Source organism: Patiria miniata, unplaced genomic scaffold (genome assembly GCF_015706575.1).
Source record: "Patiria miniata isolate m_02_andy unplaced genomic scaffold, ASM1570657v1 HiC_scaffold_9, whole genome shotgun sequence".
Lineage (NCBI taxonomy): Eukaryota > Metazoa > Echinodermata > Asteroidea > Valvatida > Asterinidae > Patiria > Patiria miniata.
Genome location: NW_024037076.1, coordinates 25,382,022 through 25,406,020, shown reverse-complemented (window position 1 = coordinate 25,406,020; position 23,999 = coordinate 25,382,022). Strand labels below are relative to the sequence as shown.

Here is a 23,999-nt window from a genome sequence, read left to right as displayed (position 1 = left end):
CTTGCCCTTGGTGGCAGAAAAATGTAATTGCATCCGGTAGTGCCAATGAATGGCTAATTCGGCCCCACGCATTTTGTAGATGCCACTTGCATAAAAATAATCCCGGCTATAGGCATTCTGAATCGATTGAATGGATTTTGTGCGTTTTTTTTGCCATCTTTACGATGGCTTGCCTTGTCCTTAAAAAAAACACACGGCCACAAAAATTGTAATCACATTTACTAAGTAAAAAGCAGTATTAATTCTTATAAAATTGCAATAACATGCCAGATAGAAAATGATTACACAATTACAGTACGCGATATTTACAAGCACGACCTCCATAAGCCTACTAATGACGTCACACTTTATTTACGTGTGCGCTTTTCTATGGGGCTACGAAACCGTCGTCCCCACCTTGCTCCCGCGTAAACACGTGTAAACAAAGTGTGACGTCATCAGTACATAGGCTTATTAAAGACGCTTCACTTGATTACATTTTGATGAGGACTGATTCGGCTACAACCGATTCAGTTAGACGCCATAACGGCGCTCTAAAACCAACGGTGTCACTTATGGTTCAAAATTCACAAAACATACCGCCATGACTATTGGATATTTTTAACCAGTCGGTGAAGTGTTGACCCCCTGGTAACCAATCCAAATTCATCCAATGAGAGCTCGAAGAAATTAGCCGATACCAACACCTACAGACAATGGGCGGCGAGTATTACGATCTAACAATCGTCACTGGAACTGCTGTTGCTATTAGCTCGCGCCATCACGAAATATTGTGGTTGAGTTGATAGAGTAGCATCATTACTCGAAGTACTCTTTGCCAAGTACCAACCTAAAAGAGAGAGGGGAAACTATGTGAAGATGTAAACAAAAAGTAAAATCCCTCGGAAGTAATTTAGGAAAGGCCTAGCCGATCAAAGGTGGTGAACTAAACAGGGTGGTGGAAAAGAAATGTGTGCATATCGCAAGAGGGACTGGTCTACGAAAACTAGACCATTTAATATCATGTTGCGGCCATTTGGATTTTTCCTATTCAAATCAACGTTACCAATAGCGAGGCCGGAAGGAAAAACAGTCTGGTTCCTTTTCGCACAAAACCCCATTATCATTCAGTACTGTTATTGGATACAGGGAACATGACTGAAATGGTGGCAGCATGATTTCCAGTGCTAGGGAGAGACCACTTAGCAATGTACCAATCACCAATAAACAATGTATACTGTGTTATACAGTATATAATGTGTTTTAAAAATGGCAAAATATCAACCCTATACCCCCATGGTCATGAAACACATGTACATAGCGGAATGTTTAGTCAATGGATTAATTGCAATCGTCACTCAGTTGGGAGAGGCTTAGTCTGAACACAGATTCAACAATGGCGGATCTTTTAAAAGGAGGCGAGTACATAATATACCTGTTTGCTCGATGCTCTGAAGAGAATTTTCACCGGTACCAGAAACGTTCATCTTTAGGTACCAGAAACGAGGGTTCAACGGAACGTCGTTTCCCAACATAGAATATGGGAAATCCTACACAAAGACACAGGGTTAAAAGTATGATTATGACGTATATGATATACCTGAGATGACCAAGGAAAAAGCGCAACCCTCCCAAGGACAAAACAAATATGATACCAAAAGACGGCACTAGTCACAAGAAATTTGAAAACAGAGCCCGAAAATTGCCATGAATCAAAAGAAGCCTAATTATTAAAATGTCAAAAACTGAAAACCGAAACAAAAATATGGTTTAACACGTGGAGTTCTACTTCGTGGTGTCGGTGACCATGATTGTGCTCGCTGATGCCCACTCGTCTTAAAACTATTACGGAGTATAATAAACATTGCCGTGGAAGTTTGCAGGGACTACATTGGAGTATTTACCCCCTCCCCCTTATTATCACGTCTATCCCTCCCCCTTCACGTCACCCCACCCCACCCCCAATAAAAATGACCTAGCAGCTGCGCAACTGAAGTAGGCTTACCATCGCATCTAACGTGGGATCGGCACCAGGTTGTATAACTTCAGCCGCTGGCGTAGTAGAGGGGGTCACTGCGTTCCCGAATTGCTGCAGAGAGTACGCGACCTTAATGCCGTCATCTGGTGGTCCTGGACCGACGTAGATATAGAAGTAGAACAAACCTGTCACAGAAAAAAAATGATTCTGAATGGTGCATGAAAAGTGGCTGTTGCAGCTGGTCTCATAATCGCTGGTTTTGTTCACGGTGCTGCCGCTGCTGATGCTGGATCTACTTACTTGTACTATTGTTGTATGTCGACGAGAACTCCACTTTTCCGTCGTCAATGCTCAGATAAAGTGCTGGGTTTCCCCTGAGATATATATTGTAGGCAGGAGAGGGTACTCCAAGCCAGCTATACCCGGTCTCCAGTGGACCAGGATTTATCCATGGCATGACATCTTCAGCCGTCTGAGTCAAGTACAGAATACGCACCTCCGGCTGGTTTTCTTCGGTACACAAAACAAGCAAATCATGGGGAAAAAACTCAGATAACTGGCCAAAGAAAACAAAAATCGGCAAAAGAAGAACATCAATCCCTTTTATCAAGCCTTGTTTATAAACAAGTGTGTATAGTCATTAAAAAAAATAAAAGAAGTTTTTCTGCTTTTTTTTTCAATCCGAAAGGATGAGGCTAAATGCCAATGAAAGGACGCTCCTGGGCGACGTTCATCATGACAATTGTGCTATCATAATAACACACAACTATGTATATCACATAATATGTGATCTACAGTGCATTGTACTGGACTTGGCGCGTTATGATTCTTTCGGTTTTTCGTATATTTACCGGGTGTTGGGCCCAGTCTGATATCGCTATATATCTGGGGGTATAAACGGAGCCTACTCAATAGGTTCCCCGACGCATTGGCAGTTTTTACCTGTATTTCAGATTTAGCATGGAGGTCCAATTCGTTTGTGAGACCAAAGTTTGTTAAATTAAACTATTTTAGACGCTAATTAAAAGGACTAAAATGCAATCGGTTTGTTATTATTTCGATTTAAAGACAATTTTCAAGATATCTATGATTTCTAATTCGTGCCTGAATTCAGGAAACCGAATTATAATAGGGTTTATTATATTACCGTTTTCCACGACAACTTCGAAGTAAGTCCACACGAACACGTGCTTATCTTCATCCAACTGGCGCTTAACGGTCTGTAAGAACAATAACCGGAACGTTGCTGCATGAGAGAGATAGCCTTGGTCGTCGTTATTCGTCCCGTACGTGGCAATCAATCGGAGGCATATCCTCGCGCGCTATGCAGTGCATGTAAAAATACAGCGCGATCAACGATCTAATGCGGCCACGATTTAATTCGATGTTAGACAAAAGATTACATGACTTGCCACGGTGGCCCTGTTGGAATAAACAGACAATAACTTTAAGCCTACGTATACGTATACAGAAGTTAATCCACGAAATCATGTTCGTTCCCATCACCCTTTATAAAGGTAAAATCTGTCAGGACTCACCAAAAGAAGCTTAGGCTTCACTTTTTCACGGAGAAGGTCCAGAAGATAGTGGACTTGGTACCCCTCGATGTTTGTACCGTTGATGTCCACGAGAACGTCGCCATGGCTAGTATGTAAAAAAAAAACTGCTTCATATTGGCGTTCAGCTGTTCGGGCGTGGACCATTATACAAGTACAGTGTAGTCGACTTTTGGATGTTCGTGAGGTAACTCACGCATGCGTACTAATAGCAACTATAGTAAATAGCAACGATGGTCAAAAATGTCATCACAAAACGTCTTTATCCCCTGCTGTGCATGATGATGCGCGTGATTATTTAGCCTATTTGAAGTATGGCAGATTGGGCAATTTGTCTTTTGAATAACCAAAGGAAATAACGCCCTAGGCCTATTTAGATCCGTCTCGAATGACGTCACTTCCTACAGATTGTCACGTGCATCGGTATTTTGCGCGCTTATGTTCGTGACGCGCGCGTATCTCAAAGAAACGTCGAGCAACACGTGCGCGTGCTAACTTAAAGCCCGAGTCCATCATTTGCAGCTATCCAAAAAAGTAACTGGCGTAATTATTGTTGAAAAACATACTGGTTGAAAGATAGTAAGGGGACTAAACTCCCTGTGAAATTATCCTTTCTGGCAATTAAGCTCTCATTTTGAAGAAATCAACGAAAGAAGGCATTTCCAACGGTGCTTCTTAAGAAGCACCGTAGGAAAATTTAAATTAGTTGTTCGTTTTGTTATTCGGCGCAGCGCGAACAAGCATTGGAACGACGCACAGGCGCGCACGAGCGCATGCGCATGCACCTGAGTCGTTGAATACGCAGTATTATGTTTGTACAAAGATTGCGTCCTTTGAGAGTGGTCTATATGCATTGATCCACTGATCTCTATAGTCTTTATAGAGAGATCAGTGCATTGATCTGTAGGCTTTACGTGGTAACTAGCGATGGTGCTTTACCCTGTTGTACCTTCGACTCGGGTCATTGTCAGCGTCCAGACTCCAAACCGCTCTTAAACATCTTGTTTAAAACCGGTCAAACATTTTCCCCTTATTTATAGTTGTTACGTACTAAATTCCTGCGTTGCGAGCCAGGCTATTTTCCACCGTCTCTGTCAGTACGAATTTCCCATCGATGTCATCAAGTCGCACCCCGAAGTCCACCGCTTCACCTGGCTTATGTGGGTACGGAAGGTACACTTGTCCGCCGACTTCCTAAAATAATTGTAAACCTCAAATTGTTTCACATGAATTGATTTGCAATAAAACAAATATAGAAATACAGCCAATGATTTTGATTTTGGGGGAAAGTCAATTTGGCACTGAAACGGCAGCCCCCTCTCTGCTGTCTTATATTGAGGGGATATATACAAAGAAAACATCCTTAATTCATACTATGGCTTAGCACAGACAGACTCGGTTTCAATGCTAATCTGAAATCCGTTCATAAAGGCCATTTATTTTGATCGCTGTAGCGGCGTCATTTTTCGTTGACAATCGGCAGAAATACCCTTTGGTTTAGGGGTTCAAGCCTCCTCTAGCTTTGTCAAAAAGTTGGTTTTTTTTCATAGAAATTGATATAAGAAAATAATGTTAACCCCCCCCCCCCCAATGCTCTGACATCCATAAACAATCATACTGTATTAATATAGGCCTGTGCCCAAAATACAGACAGAGCCTGTTACGAAGGTATCTGTACTGTCCTGTAAAAAGAGTGTTAGTAATCGTCGGATTTAAACAACGCCCCCATTAAAACTATGGTACAACCCCCCCCCCCCCACCCCCACCCCACCCCCGCCCAACACCTATATATTTACGGAGCCAAGTGTCCGGACAAACGAAACCTGTCTTCATGTCAGCATTGATTTGCTGTGACCCCCCCCCCGCAAGAAATCCTTGATCCGCCCCTGAATACCACTGTATTGAAACATGTTGATCCAATATACTCCAATTTTTTTTAAAAAAAAGTGGGGGGACTTACACTTACCAAATTCTTCCCATGACCACTGGGCTTATCAGTGCCGTCTTCTGTCTTAGATGCTGCGCCTATGTCCGTCAACTCGGCCGCCCTTCCTTGCGTATCTGCAACCAAGAGAAACCTACTTTGTGGTCTGGGTACAGTTTTTTTTTCTGTAGCCAAGTTTGGTCAATGACCACAATGCGCACGCGTCAGATGTAAATAATCGAATGGTTTCCACATAGACTTTACATCTCTTCAAAATATTTTCAGGACCATTAATCAGAAAAAAAATGAAATTTATTAAAAGAAGGACTTTTTGAAAGTTGATTTTTTTTTTTTTTTTAATGAAAAATAATCTCATGTGGGCGGAAAACACGGCGAATTCACTTGGATTCAAATTTGCGGCATTCAGTATAACCCCCCCCCCCAAAAAAAAAACCCACCCAGCATTAATTACAAGGCTATATGGTGATGCTTTGAAATTCGTTGGAAATCTAAACATTTTCGGGTCATATCAAGCGTCATATTTATCAAATAAATACTTCAATCTCGTGCTACGTGTCCGTATTTTGTAAGTGACTGCACTTTGGTTCCCGAAGCAAACAATCATGCCTTCTTGTGCTTGTATAAAACATTTCTTGAAAACTAACAAAAAAAGCCAAACTTCGGATTTCGTAAGCTGGAAAAATGATGAAAAATTCCCCAAAATATGATTAAATTCAAATCAGTCTGATCGTCCGTGAAACAACCAGTGCACCTCTTAAGCGATATGATACTTGACTATACTTGAAATACCTCGTTCGTTTTTTAATAGTTGAAAGGGAAAAAAATTGATATTGGCGGTTTTCATACCTTGCCGTTTCCCAAAACAGGATCCCATGTTGCAACGTCGATCGTTCACGGTTGTCCTTTATGCAGTCCCCTTTTCCTGCCTAAAAATGGTAACTGGAAATAAATCTACGGTCGCATTTCGTTGCTTTTTTGCCAAAATATACGCTTGTATACCCTACGCCACTCGACAGGTTTGTCGCGAACACTGTGTGACAAAAGGACCGAGCTCAGATGGAATGCCAGCCTATTGTCCCGCGGTGAATGGCTGTTTGTGCGTGAACTTTTCCTGGACCACTCATAAATCATTGAATATTGGTGCCAGTATAATAGTCAACTTACAATGCATTGCAAGTTCGTGCAGGAGCTGCACACGCGAACGGGGATAACATCTGCAGTAGGTATTAAATGTGTAATTTTTTGTAGTAAAATAAACAAAACTAATTGTCCAGTGGAACGTCGCTATACCGAACACCGCTATACCGAACATCCGGCTATACCGAGCGAACATCGTCTTTGGCTCCCGATTTTTGTGCACAAAACGTACTGAATATCGTTGTTGAAAAATATAAACAGAAAGTGGCAAGTGGCTATTATTCCCCCAAGGGATAGAAGGGGAAAGCCACCTATTGCCGTAGGTAGTAAGCTCAAAAATTGTGTAATTACATAATTCAATTGTCAGCATGATTTCAAAGTCGTCTTTCAGTAACTACATGTACATGTACATGTACCAAGGCATGCAGGGTGAAATTCTGAAGGGTGCCATTTATTGAAAAGTGAGTACCGGAGCACCGCCAACTTAAAATCGCTATACCGAACGATCGCCATTACGAACAATTTGTGTGGATCCCGCGGTGTTCGTTATAGCGGCGTTCCACTGGTATCTTCTTGGGCTATAAGAATCTATCTGCCAAGCAAGATCGGTGCTTTGGACCAGTCGGTCACGATCTTGTCAAAAATTGGATCTATAATCCGCTTGACTATAACGTGCTACTCTTGGAACCTAAACGATTACTTCAGTGAACATTTGGAATAAATGTCCGCCCCCCAAAAATGTCATTATGTGTTCCTTTGTCTCTGCGAAGCATTCCACTAGTTATTCCACGAGTTGGCCTCCTCGCAATAGCGAGGAGAGAAATAGCATTGGCAGAACAGTACTTACCGATCGATACGGGCGGGAAAACTTGCTGCGAGTGGTACGGCTGACTATACCCCGAGTGCAAATGTGGGCCCTGCGCACTGAAGCTACAAAATACTACTCAGTAGTAATTCTGTAGTATGCATTCTCTCCGTACAAGTGTGCACAACCCATGTCAGTATTCATTGGTATTTGGGTTAGGGTTAAACATGGTCGAATCCGGGAGAGGAAGACAATAAATCGCGGGAGGGGGAACTTCGGCACGCTTAAATATAACTTTTCATAGAATTCTGCACAGGGTAAATTTAAAGAAAATGGTGCAAAAATAGTAACATTCGCCACTAAACCGGAACCAAATTGAATTGTATTGGGAAGCTTTTCTTGATAGCAAATTCACAGAAAATTAATTTAGGTTCTGTAATTATGTACAAACACGACTGGGGTGATTCCCTTGGCCACAAAGGCTTGGGGATAGTCGGTCTCCTTGCTCAAGTTTTCCACACTGTCCAACTGTGAGACTCTGAGAAACCAGACATTGATACAAAAACATAACTGAATTTGGAGACAGTAGGCCTACTGTATCTATACAAAATATATGAAAATGCACAAAACTATTTGGCAGGTGAAATTATAAATGCAATTTGACATAGTGCATCTACTTTTGCTGTCAAAATGTCATGTTTGTACATTGTAAGAGCTTTCAAAGACTGTTAACCCAATTTCAATCCACTGATCTTGTGGATCATTTGCACACTTTTAAATTAAACTTAGTCTTGACCCAAGACGTCAGTGATCAAGAGCGAAAGTTGCATTGTTGTGTAGCGCTTTTGCAAAATCGTGTTTTTGTTAATTTCTCTCACAAACGACTTGGTCATTTCGTAGCAATGGGGCGGGGCCGTTTTATGTAGACAGTCTGTGCTGGGGGGGGGGGGGGGCTTTAGCCCCCTAATATTTTGTCTAGCCCCCCCCCCCCCCCAAATGAATTCCGTAAAAAAACAAATTGCATTAGCAAAAAGAAGGATTGTGATGTACATGCGAAAGGTCTCCCTAAAAAAATAGTCGTGACAAGGGTGCATTAGTTAATAATAGTGTCAATGATTTTAGGATTTTATTGGCGCTCCCCATTGAAAATATGGCATGAGGCCTCCCCCCCCCCCTTCCCCCCCTATTTATTTTCGGAGGCCTAAGTGTCTGGAAAAAATAACCGGTCTACATTTCAGCACGCCTCCCTGAAAAAAATTCTGGATCCACCCTGCTAGCCCCCCAATCTGATTGTGGGAAGCACTGTTAAAAGTCGAAGATCTTGGACACTTTACAAATACTGAGTGGCTCAGAGTTGAATGGGAGGAATATTATCGCAAGGTAACATCTGGGCTTTTCTATATTTCACGAGGTGAAGCCGGGTGAAATGGAAGAGTCCAGATTTTACCGAGCGATAATATTCCTCCAATTTCACAATTTAAAGCCGCTCAATATTTGTTTTGTATATCAAAAAGACCACAATTTTGCTCCAAAAAATATGCGGGGGTGAGAAGGGGGGGGGGAGGAACACCCCAAACCCTTAGCGACACCCAGGTTTATAAGTGACTGAGTCTCTACAATGTGTCACATATTATTGGGGGTATTAACATTCCCATTTTGCTACGTCAAAAATAAACAGACACGCAAAAACCAATTGTTATTTTGTTCATTAGCCCCTTGAAGAAATTGAATAAGAAAAACAATCACAAGTAGCAATGTAAAACAGTGATATAAAACTGAAGTTGAAGCGAGTAGACCTATAAACACACAGAATATACTTAAAAATTCATAAAACTACAGGTGTTTAACAGATCAAATTAAGTCAACTTCCTGTTCGACCTAAAGACGTGAAATGTTTGTAGATAAGAGCTTTTAAAGAGTGTTAACCCACTACACCGATCATGTGGATTATTCCACAGTCCTTAATTAAACTGTCCCGCGTGCAAATCGGTAAGTCAACATTATGGCGGTAAACATGGTCAAATCCATGCTGAGGATCAGCATTCACGTGTGCAGCTAACCTAACATGCAAATGGCATGCGCCCCCGCGCGCTAGGCAATCGGAATCGACATTATACAGCCATATGGTTGCTACGGCAAAGCGTCGGTTGTTGTCAGGGAAAGCATTGTCAGGGAAAGCAACAGAGCATTGAAATTCGTGAACCACCCAAAATTATGGCCTTTTGAACATTGTGTTTCTCAGAAAATATGTTCGGTATGATTGAAATGTTACATTCTGACTGAAGAAGAAATTCTAAACTTCATGTCAGTGAAAAAAAATCGCCGTCATCGATGCCGAAACGTCAATACTGGTTACTGTCAAAGCTGACCTTCGAGTTTGGAAGAAATCGTTCGAAAACTTCCCCCAAATGTATGTATTTATCCCAATTTCTAGGAATTTACCCAAGTTGTTATTTCACGAGTAGTTGAACGCTTATATAATCTAAGTATATATTCCAAATTTCAGCTTAATATGTTGTTGCGGATGCTAGTGTTACACTTTGAACCATCTCTAAGGAAAATTTCGAAGACGATCAAAAATAATATTTGCCAACCCAACCCATGTGCATTGTTCAGCAAAGCGCCGGAGACGCTACGGCTGACCGATTTCAGCCTGGCACACAATGATGATGGGCATATTAGCATATTCATTAGCGTCACTCGGCGTGACATGGCGTGGGTCGCGTAATTTTTTTTCCTAGGAGGGTTAGGGGCAGTGTCATGAATAATTCAGTTTTTCCTTTGAATCATTGCAAGACTTAGGTTCTCGTTCTTTTTTCCCCTTAATTTAAAATTATCTCAGTGATAAATTTGGAGAAGAAAAATAGCTGATGAAAATGAGCAGCGACGACGTGGATTCGAACCAGGGATCTTTGTATCCATAGCTCATCTCGCTATCCACTAGGCTACTGTGTGGTAGCTCGACGACGTACAACCGTTCTTTAAAATGCTTTAATGTATTTTAACTAGTTGAGTAACTAACAACAATGCTGTTGATGTCATTGTCCGTTCTCATGGATAAACATGAATTATTCATGACATTGCCCCTAACCCTCCTAGGAATAAAAATTACGCGCGTGGGTCTCGGTATCGACCAATGGAAGCAGGCAAAAAGGGTGATATTTGTTAATTAACAACTCCTGAAGGAGGCTTTTATGCAATTTTTTTTACTGCACACCACAATGGATAGGAACCTCGTTAATATTCGTGAGGCTTGGAAAGATTGATAGATATTGCGAACGCCAGTATACAATTTTCAAAATTGCACGTAGCGAGGCCTGTTTTTCCAATTTAAACAAAAAGTAATGAACATATCACAACGACTTTTAGTACATAATTGGATCATTATAGAGGAAATAAATTCTGAAAGTTGCATGAAGGTACGGTCTTCCAAACGGGCGAAATTAATTTTCAAAGATTTCACCTCGCATATCATGGGCCCTTGCTGTGCCGCAAGGAGGTATTCCATAGACTTGGTCAAATCCGGGGGGCAGCAATGCATCGAAAGAGGGGAATTACAATGACCTTTTTTTTTCTAGAATTATATATGGGGTTCAGTTTTTAGATGTAAAAATAGCAATACTCGCCATTAAACGCGGAACCAGATTGAATAGCATTGAAAACAAAAATAAGGCTCAGGATATGTAAACTTAAAGATTTTTTCCAAAAAAAAAATGCTTAGGCTATATACTCCACGGCGGTTTGTGTGGTCTGCTGTAGCGTGTTGCGTATTAACTGTTTATAATTGTGGGTAAAACAACTGGTCACTCAACCAAGTTCATCCAATGAGAGCTGGAAGAAATCAGCCGATACCAACGCCTTCCGACAACATGGGCGGTGGGTACGATCTAACAATCGTTGTCATTGGAACTGCTCTTGCTTTTCACTATCTTGAAATACTGTTGTGTTTTTGATAGAGTAACAGCATTACTCGATTCACTCTTTGACAAGTACCAACCTAAAAGAGAGAGGGGAAAAGGAGCAGAACTTAGCGAAAAAAAGTAAAATCCCCCGGGAAAGGCCTATAGACAAACTTGCACAAGATGGTTGACTAAACGGCAGCGGAAAAGGAATGTGAGCCTCGTAGGAGGGGAGGGGGAGTGCAAACAATTATTGTTTGCAATCGCCATCAGTAGTGGATCTAGAGAGGGTTGTACGGTAGCAACCCCCCCCCCCCCCCCCCCAATGTTCAGCCACTAACTATAGTGTCACGAAACTATATAGTAAAACATGGACCGAAATAATGCTAAAGTTCATTACTGAGTGTTATTCTTGAATTGTCTTAGAATGAAGGAGAAATCATCGTAGATTTGAAAAACATTTTCTGGGGCAGGTCCCCAGACCCCCTCCCCCCCCCCCAAAAAAAAACAGCAGCCTCGCGTGCCATCTGCGTGCAATCTGCATGCCATGTGAAGCTCCCTTTATATCAACCCCCCCCCCCCCCCCCCGTTCCTAGCTAGATCCGCCCCTTATTGCATAAACATTTCCCTGTTGCACGTGTATTTTTGGCGACAGGAAGTCGATATCGTTTGTTAAAATGTAAAACAAAATACACTGTACATGTGTATTTATACATTTTCTCTCCAATGGCCCATTGGAGAGAAAATGTATCATCAATATCTTGTTCACGGGTCAAGAAGAACACGCATTGCATGCTAGACACTGGCGCATTTTGGAATGAATTCATAAGATCATTGATGACTTGGAAGCAACCTCGTTCCCCATGGGTACGATCTTGCTGCGCCATGTTGTTTCCCATCAAGCCTTGCGCACGCGCCCATGGAGTCGAGGCTGCACACACAGTTATAGCTAGATGGCGCATATGTTACCGTGAAAATGTTCGTTCACAAATTGCAATCTTCAGTTGGGGGAGGCCCAACCTCGTCCCCAGTGCATACTTTATTGCCAACCTCGTTTCCAATAAAAAGCCATGGATAGGAAACTTTCTTCCTGTATCCCTGATTCGATATACCGCAGTTGGCTAGTAATGAATTTATATCGCGTACTTCAGTGCTGGAGGACTCGAGTCCGGACTCGGACTCGAGTCCCGATTTTCAAGGACTCGGACTCGGACTCGGATGGGGTGGACTCGACTACAGCACTGGCGTACTTGGTGCGGTTATGTCCAACGTGCATTACGTGTTTTCACGATCATTGTAATTATAACGTCCACGCCTTCTCAAAAATACTCCTTTCCTTTCCAATATGAAATGTGATACTGCATATTGGCGGGATAAGATTGTAACATTTTAACTTCGAAAAAGTCGTGTTTCCGTAACTCAAGGCGCGATGAATTGATTCTGTTTTTACCCCAGACACCGCATATAAAAACAAACGCTAATGTAGCGCACAGACAGGCACCAGACTGTTCCTCATTTGCATACGTGTTCCAAAATTCTGCACATGCAATTGTCCTATATCAGGTGAGAGAGCAGGCGATGGTGGGCGCGTACTGCTCGACACCCTGGGGGCGAGGTTGGGGGAGGCTTTCGATGAACACTGACTCGAAATGGCGGGTCTATTATAAAGGGTGGTAATGACAACACTGAGCCTACCTTTTTGCTTGATGTTCTGAAAAGAAAATTCACCGTCCCCATTCTTCTTTTCGTACCAGAAACGAGAGTTCAACGGAATATCATTTCCCAACATACTTTTTGGAAAATCCTGTAAAGGGACAGGGGTTAAAAAACAAAACAAATGCGTGATCGCATGCCAAAATATAGGTTTTCCCGGCCAATTTCACCCAGCTTTCATTCGATTTAACGCCTGGCTCATTCAAGTTAAATTGAAATTGAAAGATCTCACCGATCGTCATTTGACAATCGAAAAAGAATCATTCAATTTCACTATCCGAGAATTCAATCGTCTTTTAGCTCCACTCGTCCCTGTAAAATATGCGTTCAAAGTAAAAGTATCCTGTTGTTCATTCAGTTTCGTCTGAACCAGCAGCAAGGGGTTGATCGGGCATTTTTCACATTTTGCCAAGCATCTTTTATGACTTCCTGTATGTCCGTATATATAATCCTATAAAATTTGAATTATCTCAGCGTAAATCACATCTGATGTCTTCAATCCGTAGATCCACACCTGTCTTTCTTAATTAATGGGACCGTGCAATGAATTTTGTTCTTAGGAACATATTTTGTGCACATTTCTACTGTATGAAAACCATATATTTGACATCCATTTTGGTTAATCGTATTGCGAAGGGAACTTCTGTCCATGCTTTTCTGGAATACTGCATGAGCGCGCTGTTGCTGTGATGTCATTTCAGAAAGACGCTGTGCAGTTTAGGTTTTTTTATTCAAATAGTGAATCCAAAATTTGAAAAACGAATCACCAAAAAAAAAAAAAACAATCATGACAGCAAAATATCCACAGTTATGGGATTTTCACTTTTACCTATCTGTGCATGTCCTAATCCTTACAAACAGCATGGCACATAATATGACAAGAGTACAAATGAATTTGATGGAAATTCCTTTCATTTTCCACCTGAAAATGTATAATATCCTTTTTGTCCTGTTTTAAACCCTTTCATCATCATAAATATGTCAAAATACTAAAGCAATTGCACAAAAAGAAGGATAATTGCACAGAAGGCTTCACTGTTTGAAGTACTTGTGTACAGGATGAAAATGACTACTTTTACCTAACTGGCATTTTCTCAGCAACCCAAAGCGCTATTTTCAAGATTTTTTTTAAAAGTATTTGAAAGAAAGAGCTCTCTCTCTCAGCTTTAATCTGAGACCCAAAACATAAAAATCCACCGATCCTTTTTTTTTAAATGCAAAAGTTGTAGGGTTGCATTTTTCTGGGTCAAACCATAGTACAACTAACATCGCCCGAACGAAGGATGATTGGACTCCTCTCGTCGATTATCTTAGGAACGTGAATTAGACCGTGCATGCATGGGGCAAGGCATAGCCCTCAGTCAAGGCCCACGCGTCTTGACCCGGACACGTGGCGCGCCCCGGATGCTGGCACGTGAAAAGACTATCCAGCGAGCGGCTCGCATGGGTAGTCTTTTTACGTGCCAGCATCTGGGGTGCGTCACGTGTCCGGGTCAAGACGCGTGGGCCTTGACTAAAGGCTAGCATAGCACGGTTGCATCGCTGGTTAGCAATAGCCGAGGGAATCATGAAGCACGTCGCCAGGGCTTTGAACATTGTACGATTATAGGTGTTCGCACATTACCATTAGTGCGCAGGCGTACATAAGGTCACAAATCAACCACTAGTCGCTATAAATGGTCCTCGCCTGAACGTGCTCTGAGATGTCAACATCTGAGAGAATTTATCAAGGGATGACGTCACCCTGAAAGTGCCAAAATCCTCAGGATTTTAATATCTTGGTTGGTACCTGTAACAGACCGAATTTGACACTTGTGAACAAGTCTAGAAAACTTTCCGTATTTGCATAATTATGCATGAAAGTCTTGCATTTTTGTTGCCTGAGGGCGCTGTTTGATTGGGTGTGGTCAGCTCCTTGGACATGCATGACCACATGTACATGTGTATGTACATGTACATGTGCACACCTATGCAGACACCTACATGTATGCAGACATGCTCTGACATCACTCTGTAATTTGCCATTTATATGTGACATCCCTTTGGAAGCTCAGCAAAAGTAAGTTTACTGACATTTATTTACTTATTTTGTGATTGTGATTAGAGATTTATATTCATAATTGAAAAGGAAATTTGTGTGTAAATTTGGATTATTTAGCCAGTCAAATTGAACCATGTGAGCCACTCCTTGTTTGTCATTGAGCCCTTTTATATGATTGAAAGACATTGTAAGATGAAAAGTGTTGTTATTTATACTTACCATGGATAGATTTATAGAGCACTTGACTCAAAATTAGTTTTTGTTTTTCTTTTCTTATAGTTGAACCTTGCTTGCTTGCTTGCTTGCTTGCTTGCTTGCTTGCTTGCTACTTGCTTACTACTACTTGCAACCTGATTGTTTGCCACATCCTACTGTACACATTACTTGCTACTTGAGACACCACTGTGAATTGTGAATTAAACCTTGTGACAGCAATCCAAGCATGAGTTTCAAACTGAGCTTATTGGTATTTCTGTAATCAGTACCTAAACACATTTTTGACTTCATCGAGGTTGACTTGATTTAATCTGGATTGGGTCACATCTGTCCCGGAACTTTTTAGAGTGCAGAGCTGTAGCTACGTGTTTAAAGCAGTAGCATGGACCATGTTTGTGCTTGCTGATGATGCCCACTTGTCAAAAAAAACCCATAATACTATGGAGTATTATGGGGTCTACCCGATGTTCCCCAATACCTATGTTCCCCAATACCAATGTTCCCCGAAATCCTTAGGATTAGGGTTATGGTTAGGGTTAGGGATATAGGGTAAGGATTTCGGGAAGCATCGGTATTGGGGAACATCGGTATTGGGGAACATCGGTACTGGGGAACATAGATATGTACCCGAGTATTATAAGCATTAGCGTGAAATTTTGTTTGAGACTCTAGGCTTACCGTCACACTTATCGCGGGATCGGCACCAGGTTCACCTTCAACTACTGCATGTGTGGTATCAGAGTCGACCTCTGGTTTCCCGTGTTTCTGCAGAGAGTATACGACCGGATTGCCTTTACCTGGCCGCCCCGAACTGACGTATCTATACCTGTAGAACATACCTGTCACAGAAAAACAGGATTCTGAATGGTGCAATGAAAATGTGGCTCTAATTATGTTGTACCATCACTGTTTTTTGTTACTGCAGCAGTTGTTGATTTCGATCTTTTAGTCTCCGGTTTCTGGTCTGCGCGCGCGTCGCCGTAGCCATGCGCGTCGGCAAAATAAAAAAAAATCAATAAGATGATGTCTCAAAAACGCCAAACTCACTGTTTTGATTGGAATCCTGCTGCTGCACAAATTTAACGTTTTTTTAAGATGGGATTACGATCGAGTAATCGAAAATGTTCTAAGCTTTTTAGAACATTTTTGTGGCCTATGGGCTCCCGTATATTATTTTGCACTAAATTAGTCAGGCACCATTTGCAGACGGTGTCGTTATTTTGTAATTGTGCGACTGGAAGCCAGATGGAGGGAGCGATGGTCGTGTATCTGGAACCCGCAAACGCTTTTTAATTAGGGAGCAGACTAATGTCTGCCTGACAGCATGCACAGCATGCACATGCACTTGCACGATGTCGACGTCGATGTCGCTGTATGGTCTGACATTACCGTTTCTCTGTTTTTTGTCTTGACTATCCAAATTTCAAGAATGTTCGTGTCGAACGAGATCGTAAGTGAGTGCGGAATTCTCAAGCCTTATAGCCTTATTGAGGTCACCTCAAGCTCCACCCTGAAGGATATTTTTGAGAATTTTAAGGGGACCGAAGCGTCATCTGCAACATCTGCAGATGACGTTTGAAGAAAAAAAAGTTGGGGGAAAAAACGCTTCGCCGCACCACTTTTGGCGCAAGCTCCATACCAGAAACCGGAGATTATTTTCGTTTGGCCTTATGCTTGCCGTTGCTAGCTGCTCGTGATGTTGCTGAAATTGTTGCTGCTGTTGCCGCAGTTGCATTTGCTTCTAGTACGGTACGTATACATGTATAGTGATATCCTAGTGCCTCTGCTGCTGCTTATGTTGCTGTTGCTGTTGCTGATTCCGCTGCTGTTATTTTTGCAGCCGCTGCTTCTGTTACTGTTGCCGCTACTATTGCCGAAGGTATACTTTCGTTATCGTTGGTGCTGCTGCATTGCTGGTTCATGTAATATTGTTGCTGCTTTTGATCTATGCTCCTGCTGCTGCCGCATTTGCTGTTGCTCCTTCTGTCCGTTGCAGCTGTTATTAATTAAGCTTTCTCGATCTCGTGCATGCTGCTGCTGCTGCTACTTTAATATCCACGTACCAACGCCTATAATCAACGCCTATATCCACTTACATGTTTTCGGGTCATATTTCGACACAAAGCTCAATGCGCCCTTGTCATTGCTCAGATAAAGTGTTGGGTCTCCCTTAAGATATATATCGTAGCCAGCAACGGGTTTTCCCAGCCACCTATACCCGGTCAGCTTGCTTGCAAGGACAAAAATCCACGTCATGACATCTTCATCCGTCAGAGTCAAGTACAGAATATGAACCTCCGGCTGGTTTTCTTTGGTACAAGAAACAATCAAATTATGGAAAGATGGTGTCAGATAACCGGCAATAAACAATAGGAGGGCATATCGCATCTTTGTTTTTTTATACCAAGCGTTTTTAAACTTCAATTTATAATAATGTAGTTAGTATTGGCCTCTTCTTGTTCCTTTCTATTTCTTTTCTCTATTTCGTTTTTTTATGGGGGGGGGGGGTGTTCGACCCCCTCTGATATCGCTACGCCTTGTGAGATAACGGAGAGCTATATAAATATTATGTATATCAATTGCCAGTAGTTCCCGGAAGTATCGGGTAGTTTTAGATACTACCCATTTCAAATTTGTTTATATGACCAAAATTTAAAAAAATGATCCATTGAATATTTGATCTTTTAGACACTAAGCGCAAGGACTGGATCCCTCTCGTGAGATTCTCAAGACAGTTGTGATTTGAAATTCGTGCCTGAATTCAGGAAACCGAGTTATCGGGTTTTACCTTTTACTACGACAACTTCGAAGTAAGTCCACACGAACACGTGGTTATCTTCATCCAACTGGCGCTTAACGGTCTGTATGTGTTAGGGGAAAAACAACCAACAAATTGCTACATAAAGCTGATTTAGCCTTTTTAAGCTCTAGCAAGAGCTTCTACATGTGTCGTGTAGTCACTTGGTGTTCGGTCGGATGGTCTGTCTGTCTGTCTCGAAAATTGACCGTTGACCAAAAGCATGGTGTTCCATTATGTGCCATCGCATTTTCGGCGTCGCATTTATCATTTTGATCGATTTCATGCTAGACTTTTTGCAACACGGCCATTGCTTATTGTGCAATCGCAAGAGTTTTTATCATGCTTATAACCAAATCCTACTTGATTCCATTTTAGGCGAACATATGTGACTGGGCGGTGCTGTGATATACAGAAGTCAATCCAAGTAACAATTTCACCCTATATAAATGAGCGTTACTGACCTCACTTTTAACTCGTGCAGTGAAAATAAAAACATTTTCAGTCTTCATAACAAACAACTTTCCCCTATACTTAATCCCCCACGTTGATGCAAGATAAAAACCCATCAGGACTCACCAAAAGCAGCTTGGGCTTCACATCTTCACGGAGCAGGTCCAGAAGATATTGGACTTGGCACCCCTCGATGTTTGTGCCGTTGATGCCTACGAGAACATCGCCATCGCTATAGTATTAACAAAAAAACCCCAAGGGGATTCAGATTGGCGTTCAGCTGTGAGCGAACATTCGGGCGAGGAATAACGCCCTCCTCGTAATGACGTCATTTCCTACAGATTGCCTCGTGCATCGGCATTTTGCGCTTCAAATTTTCATGACGCGCATTGGCTGTGCGTGCGCCATATTTCGAAGAATCTTCGAGCAACACGCGCACGTGCTTAGAACATTTTGCACACTGCGCGCACGCACCTGAGGCATTGAATACGCAGTTGTAATGTTCCTATAAACCAGCAATGGAGCTTTTTTTTGTGGTACCTTCGCGGCTCGGGTCATTATCAGCGTCCAGACTCCAAACCGGTCTTAAACATCTTGTTTAAAACCGCCCAAACACTTTATACTCCCCTATTTATAGTCTTTACGTACTGAATTCCTGCGTCGCGAGCCAGGCTATTTCCCACCGTCTCTGACAGGACGAATTTCCCATCGATGTCATCATGTCGCACCCCGAAGTCCACCGCTTCACCTGGCTTATTTGGGTGTGGAAGGTACACTTGTCCGCCGACGATTTCCTGAAATTGTAACTCATCAAATTGTTTTACATTGATTTGCAATAAAATAAACATGTTTCTGCTTGTACAGTAGAAACATCGCAATAGACCCGATGAGAATTTTTTGTTATAATAAAAAAAAAGAATAGCTGATCGTTTTTTTTTGCTTTCGACTCCATCAATAGATGAAACCGAGGGCCCAGCCCCAATGCTCTCTTGTGCGAGGATTAAAAGAGAAGAAGAAAATGTCCCCAATTCATATAGACCTTTATCATGCTGCAACCATTTCAGTCATGTGCCCTGTATCCAATAACAGTACTGAACGATAATTGTTTTTGTGCAAAAAAGGAACCAGACTTTATATGGGAAAAAATAACGATGGCCGCAACATGATAATTTTATTAAATGCCAATTTGAAATTCGTCCATATGCCATTTATTTTGATCGAAATGAGGGCGCCATAATTACAACGGCGCCATTTCCCGTTTACAAACGGTAGAAATACCACATGTGTAGAAAAATTTAATCTGATTTACTCCAACTTAACAGTATTTTTTTTCGGACGGGGCAATTGCACTGACCAACTTCTTCCCACGACCACTGGGCTCATCAGTGCCGTCTTCTGTCTTTGCTGCGCCTCCAAGTTCCGGCAACTCGGCCGACCCTACTTGCGTATCTGCAATCAAAAGAACTTGTTTCATTTCAACATTATGTATGTCCGGCTCATAGCTCTATGGTCCGGCTGCGGTTATTTTTTTCCTGCGACCAAATAATGGTCACTGACACCACAATGCGCACGCGTCAGCTGTTAATATAATTATTGTTCGCGTATGAACTAGATACTTTATTTCAGTGTTGAAGTACTCGTACTCGGTACTCGTACTCGAGTACTACTCGAGTACTTTTTGGAGTACTCGTACTCGTACTCGAATGACGGTACTCGCACTCGGGCAGCAAAGCATTCGTGCTCGACATGTCGAAATTGAACTCGTTCATCAAAGTACTGGTACTCAGTACGGTGGGGGGGGGGGGGAATGGTATAGGTTTTACTTGTACTCGTACTCGTACTCGGAGACCTGTATTTGTACTCGGAGGTACAAGTACTCGTACTCGGCAACCTAATGTACTCGGCAGTACTAAGTACTCGGGAAAAGTACTCGACTAAAACACTGCTTTATTTTAAATCCACGTGATATATTATTTTTAATTACGTGATACACGTGTATGTAAGTGACTATACCTGGTTGCAGAAGAAAAACACATTGAACTTAACCATTATATTTTAGATTACTTGTTCGATACAGCATGAGCCTACACAAAGTTGCAAGGGGCTTAGATCATTCAGATACCATTATGGTCCCGATCATTTCTCCTTCTTGTGTAAAGCATTTCTCGAAAACTTGTTAACAGAAATAAACACCTGCCACTTTGTTTCTATTTCTAAATCTGGAAAAACGCTTGATTTAAACTTCCCCAAAATGTGATCCGATGTGAAACGGCCCACCTCGTAAAGCGATTATTGAAAAACTGAAATACTTGACGACTATTTTGAAAAACTGAAACACCGCGTCCGTTTTTAATTTTAAATAAAACCTTCTGGGCTCTCACCTTGGCGTTTCTCAAAACAGCATTCCATGTTGCAATGTTGGTCGTTGTCCTTTGATGCAGTCTCCTTCTCCTGCCTAAAATAGTAGCAGGAATTATTTACGGTCACATTTCTATGCTATTTGCCAAAATACCTGCTATTGGCGTTTGTACTTCACGACAACACACTAACGGAAACGTTATGTCGTGAACAGCGCATAATGACAGCTCAGACGCGATTGAATGCGAGCCTATTTTCCAGGGTGAATGAACTACAGTCAACACCGCTTTTCAGGCTACGTTGCTTAGGCTACGAAATGGGTTATGTCAAAATGTGGTTGGATTTTTCCCAAATCCATTCATAAATCATTGAATAATATTAAAGGTCCCTTTTAACAGTCAACATACAATTCAAGTTCGTCACGCATGCACGGCGCGCGTTTGTTGGCTTACACCCGTGTATACGTCCTTCTATGAATACCGCACTGCACACGGCCTATACAGGGTTAGTCCCAAAAAAACCGGAACCCAAACCCCCAAAAATATATTTCATATTTTAAAAAAATATGTAGCACCAAAAAAAATAACGACTGAAAAGCCAATTACAGAAACTTTACTTTTAGATGAAAAAAAATACTGAAATTGCTCGGTCCGTTCAAAGAATATCACCATTTAAACACAATGACCCTAAAACCTGTTTCGTCAACAACAAAAATAGAGAAGATGTTGTGTGTTTGGAGCAACAGAGAAAAGAACTCTTTTTTTAAACTGGTCCCTTATAATTATTGCTCCTCGAAAGAGTGCCGGAAATTTCACTCTTTTGGAGTGATTTTCACTCTTTTAGAGTGGTTTTTATGTGAGATTCATTATTGGAGTGGTTTAATAAGGAATTTGGAGTGTGACCTTTTCACTCTTATATAAAACTAGGGCAAAATTAAGGTTACCAGGCTTGCGAGTTACAGTGTCATAAACAAGTGCTTTTGAGAAATCCGACCAGTTCCATTCGCTCGTACCCCCCGCCCTGTAAACAGGACGCTGGGAAGGGCTGACGAATTAACGCTCTGATTGGTTAGATTTTGCGTAACCTGTGACCTGCAAGTCATCACGACCACGACCCTGCAAGGTTTGAAACGGCCGTTAAGACTGAGTCATTCATCACTCTTTTATTCCCATTCATAAATGCGGCGCCTTTTTGGGTTGAAAATCATAATATTGTAGGAAAATCTGTAAAACTTATCTGTTTTGTAAATTCTCAACTCCCGTCAGTTGCTCAGGCTCCGTTTCGAATTCACGAAGGGTCGAAATGCATATTATTCGACGCTCAAAATTTTTCCACATGGTTCGCAGTGAAAAAGAAATCACATCCGGTATGGTGTGTATGCACTTCTATGATAAACTTTTCGGATAGTATTCGTGCGCATTGGCTATAACCGCGGTCTACAGCTAGCTGCAGCCAGATGCTTTATACATAGGTCATGATAAATTACCCAGAATGCCATCCCCACTTCCTTCACAAGATTCTGTGAAGCTCATCTGCCCTTCCCAGCGCCCTGTTTGCAGGCGGGGGTACGAGCGAACCAGTACCACTACTTCTCCACAAAATTACTCGGGAATTTTCAAAGGATCGGGAATTTTTACTTCGGTCCATATTTTCATTTGGGTAACTGTACCAGTATCTTTGGGAATTTGAAACTCATCAATATGCTCGGAAAGACTACGCCTACTTGATTGGTGTTTTAGAAAATGTTATCTACATATATGTAGGGCCTAGGGCCTAAGTAAAATCGCAAAACATACTTTCAAAAACAATAAAAAAAATAAAATGTACCAATTATAATTATGTAAATAAATATATTGAACAACAGCTATTTACGATTTATTCAAATTAGGCACCCTCCCCCAAAGCAGTCGTATGTCAATTTTTTGTGTCACTCTATCAGTATGTATCTGTCAAGTTTGGTGCTTTCATAGACTGGTTCTCCGTCCCTTCATTATCCTCGGGATTTCGAATGTTGGCATGGGTAACTAGCAATGAATCCTGGAAGCATTAGGAGGTTACTTTTCTCATTATGTATGCAAATTATATGCATGACTTGCATAGGTCTTATTCCCGCCCCCTGAATTCAAAATCACAATGATGTACCGTATTGCAAACGGCAATAGGCAATAATGCGCAGTTTCTGTGGTGATGAACTTAGTCGCCTTTCGCTGGATTCGAAAGTGTCCATGGCATAGCAATAAGGGGCTCTACTGCTCCGTATACATTCCATGCAGTTGAAAGTCTTGAAAGTTGCCTTCATGCATGGGCGCGGCATACATGGAGACACTGGTGCTTTTACGTACTGGTTGTGGTAAGACATCGAGTGTCAACTGTCATGCACAAAGTTGTGAAAATCTTTAAAACACAACAAAAAGAATCATCTGCTATCAGAAGTGATCCAATCAATGGCTTGAAATGGGAGCCAGGCACTGGTCCTCGTATTTTTGGATCTAAAGCCTACTTCTGAAACCCAAACGATAATCCTTCAACATTTTGACTAATTGCCATTATATCAACATAATGTTCCTTTGTCTTACGGGGCATTCCACAAGTTCGCCTCCCCGTCAAATTTTGTTAGCGAAACACACAATTTAGTGATAGGTTAAGATCAGAAATCACATAAATTGGCAAAATTATACTTACCAATCAACACGGGGGGAACTTGATGCGTGTGATTATGTGTGGACGGCTTTCCAACCCAAAGTGCAGCGTGTGGGTCCTATAACTGCACCGACCAAACTCCCTCTCATAAAGTTATGACTGTAAACATGGTCGAATCCGGGAAGGAAGACAAATATACATCGAGGGAAGGAGACATTAAGGGACTTCACCAAATACAACTGTTCCCAGAATTCTGTTCAGGCCGTACTAAAGAAAATAGCTGCAAAAATAGTAACATTCGCCATTACACCCGGAACCAAATTGAAAAAAAAAACACCTTTTGTTAGCAAATTCACAGAAATTTATGTTAGGTTCAATTATGTGCGCTACAAACACAAAGATTTGTTTCGCAAAAGAACATACACACACTTTGTATGTTTGCTCAGTCACGGAGGTAGGAATCGTCTATCCTTCCTTCATTG

General features: G+C 41.7%; 1 protein-coding gene across 1 annotated transcript; it reads right to left on the bottom strand.

Annotated features, from left to right (window-relative positions):
* Positions 1-716: 716 nt before the first annotated feature.
* On the bottom strand, positions 717-23,671 carry LOC119720977. Its single transcript, XM_038190842.1, has 10 exons — positions 23,560-23,671; positions 20,901-20,974; positions 19,874-19,968; positions 19,168-19,313; positions 18,646-18,751; positions 3,105-3,177; positions 2,258-2,467; positions 1,985-2,142; positions 1,415-1,529; positions 717-829 (listed from the first exon to the last, which is right to left on the bottom strand). Exons 2-10 carry the CDS (start codon positions 20,926-20,928, stop codon positions 717-719), a joined length of 1,044 nt encoding a protein of 347 aa, XP_038046770.1. The 5' UTR covers positions 20,929-20,974; positions 23,560-23,671.
* Between the last annotated feature and the right edge of the window lie 328 nt (positions 23,672-23,999).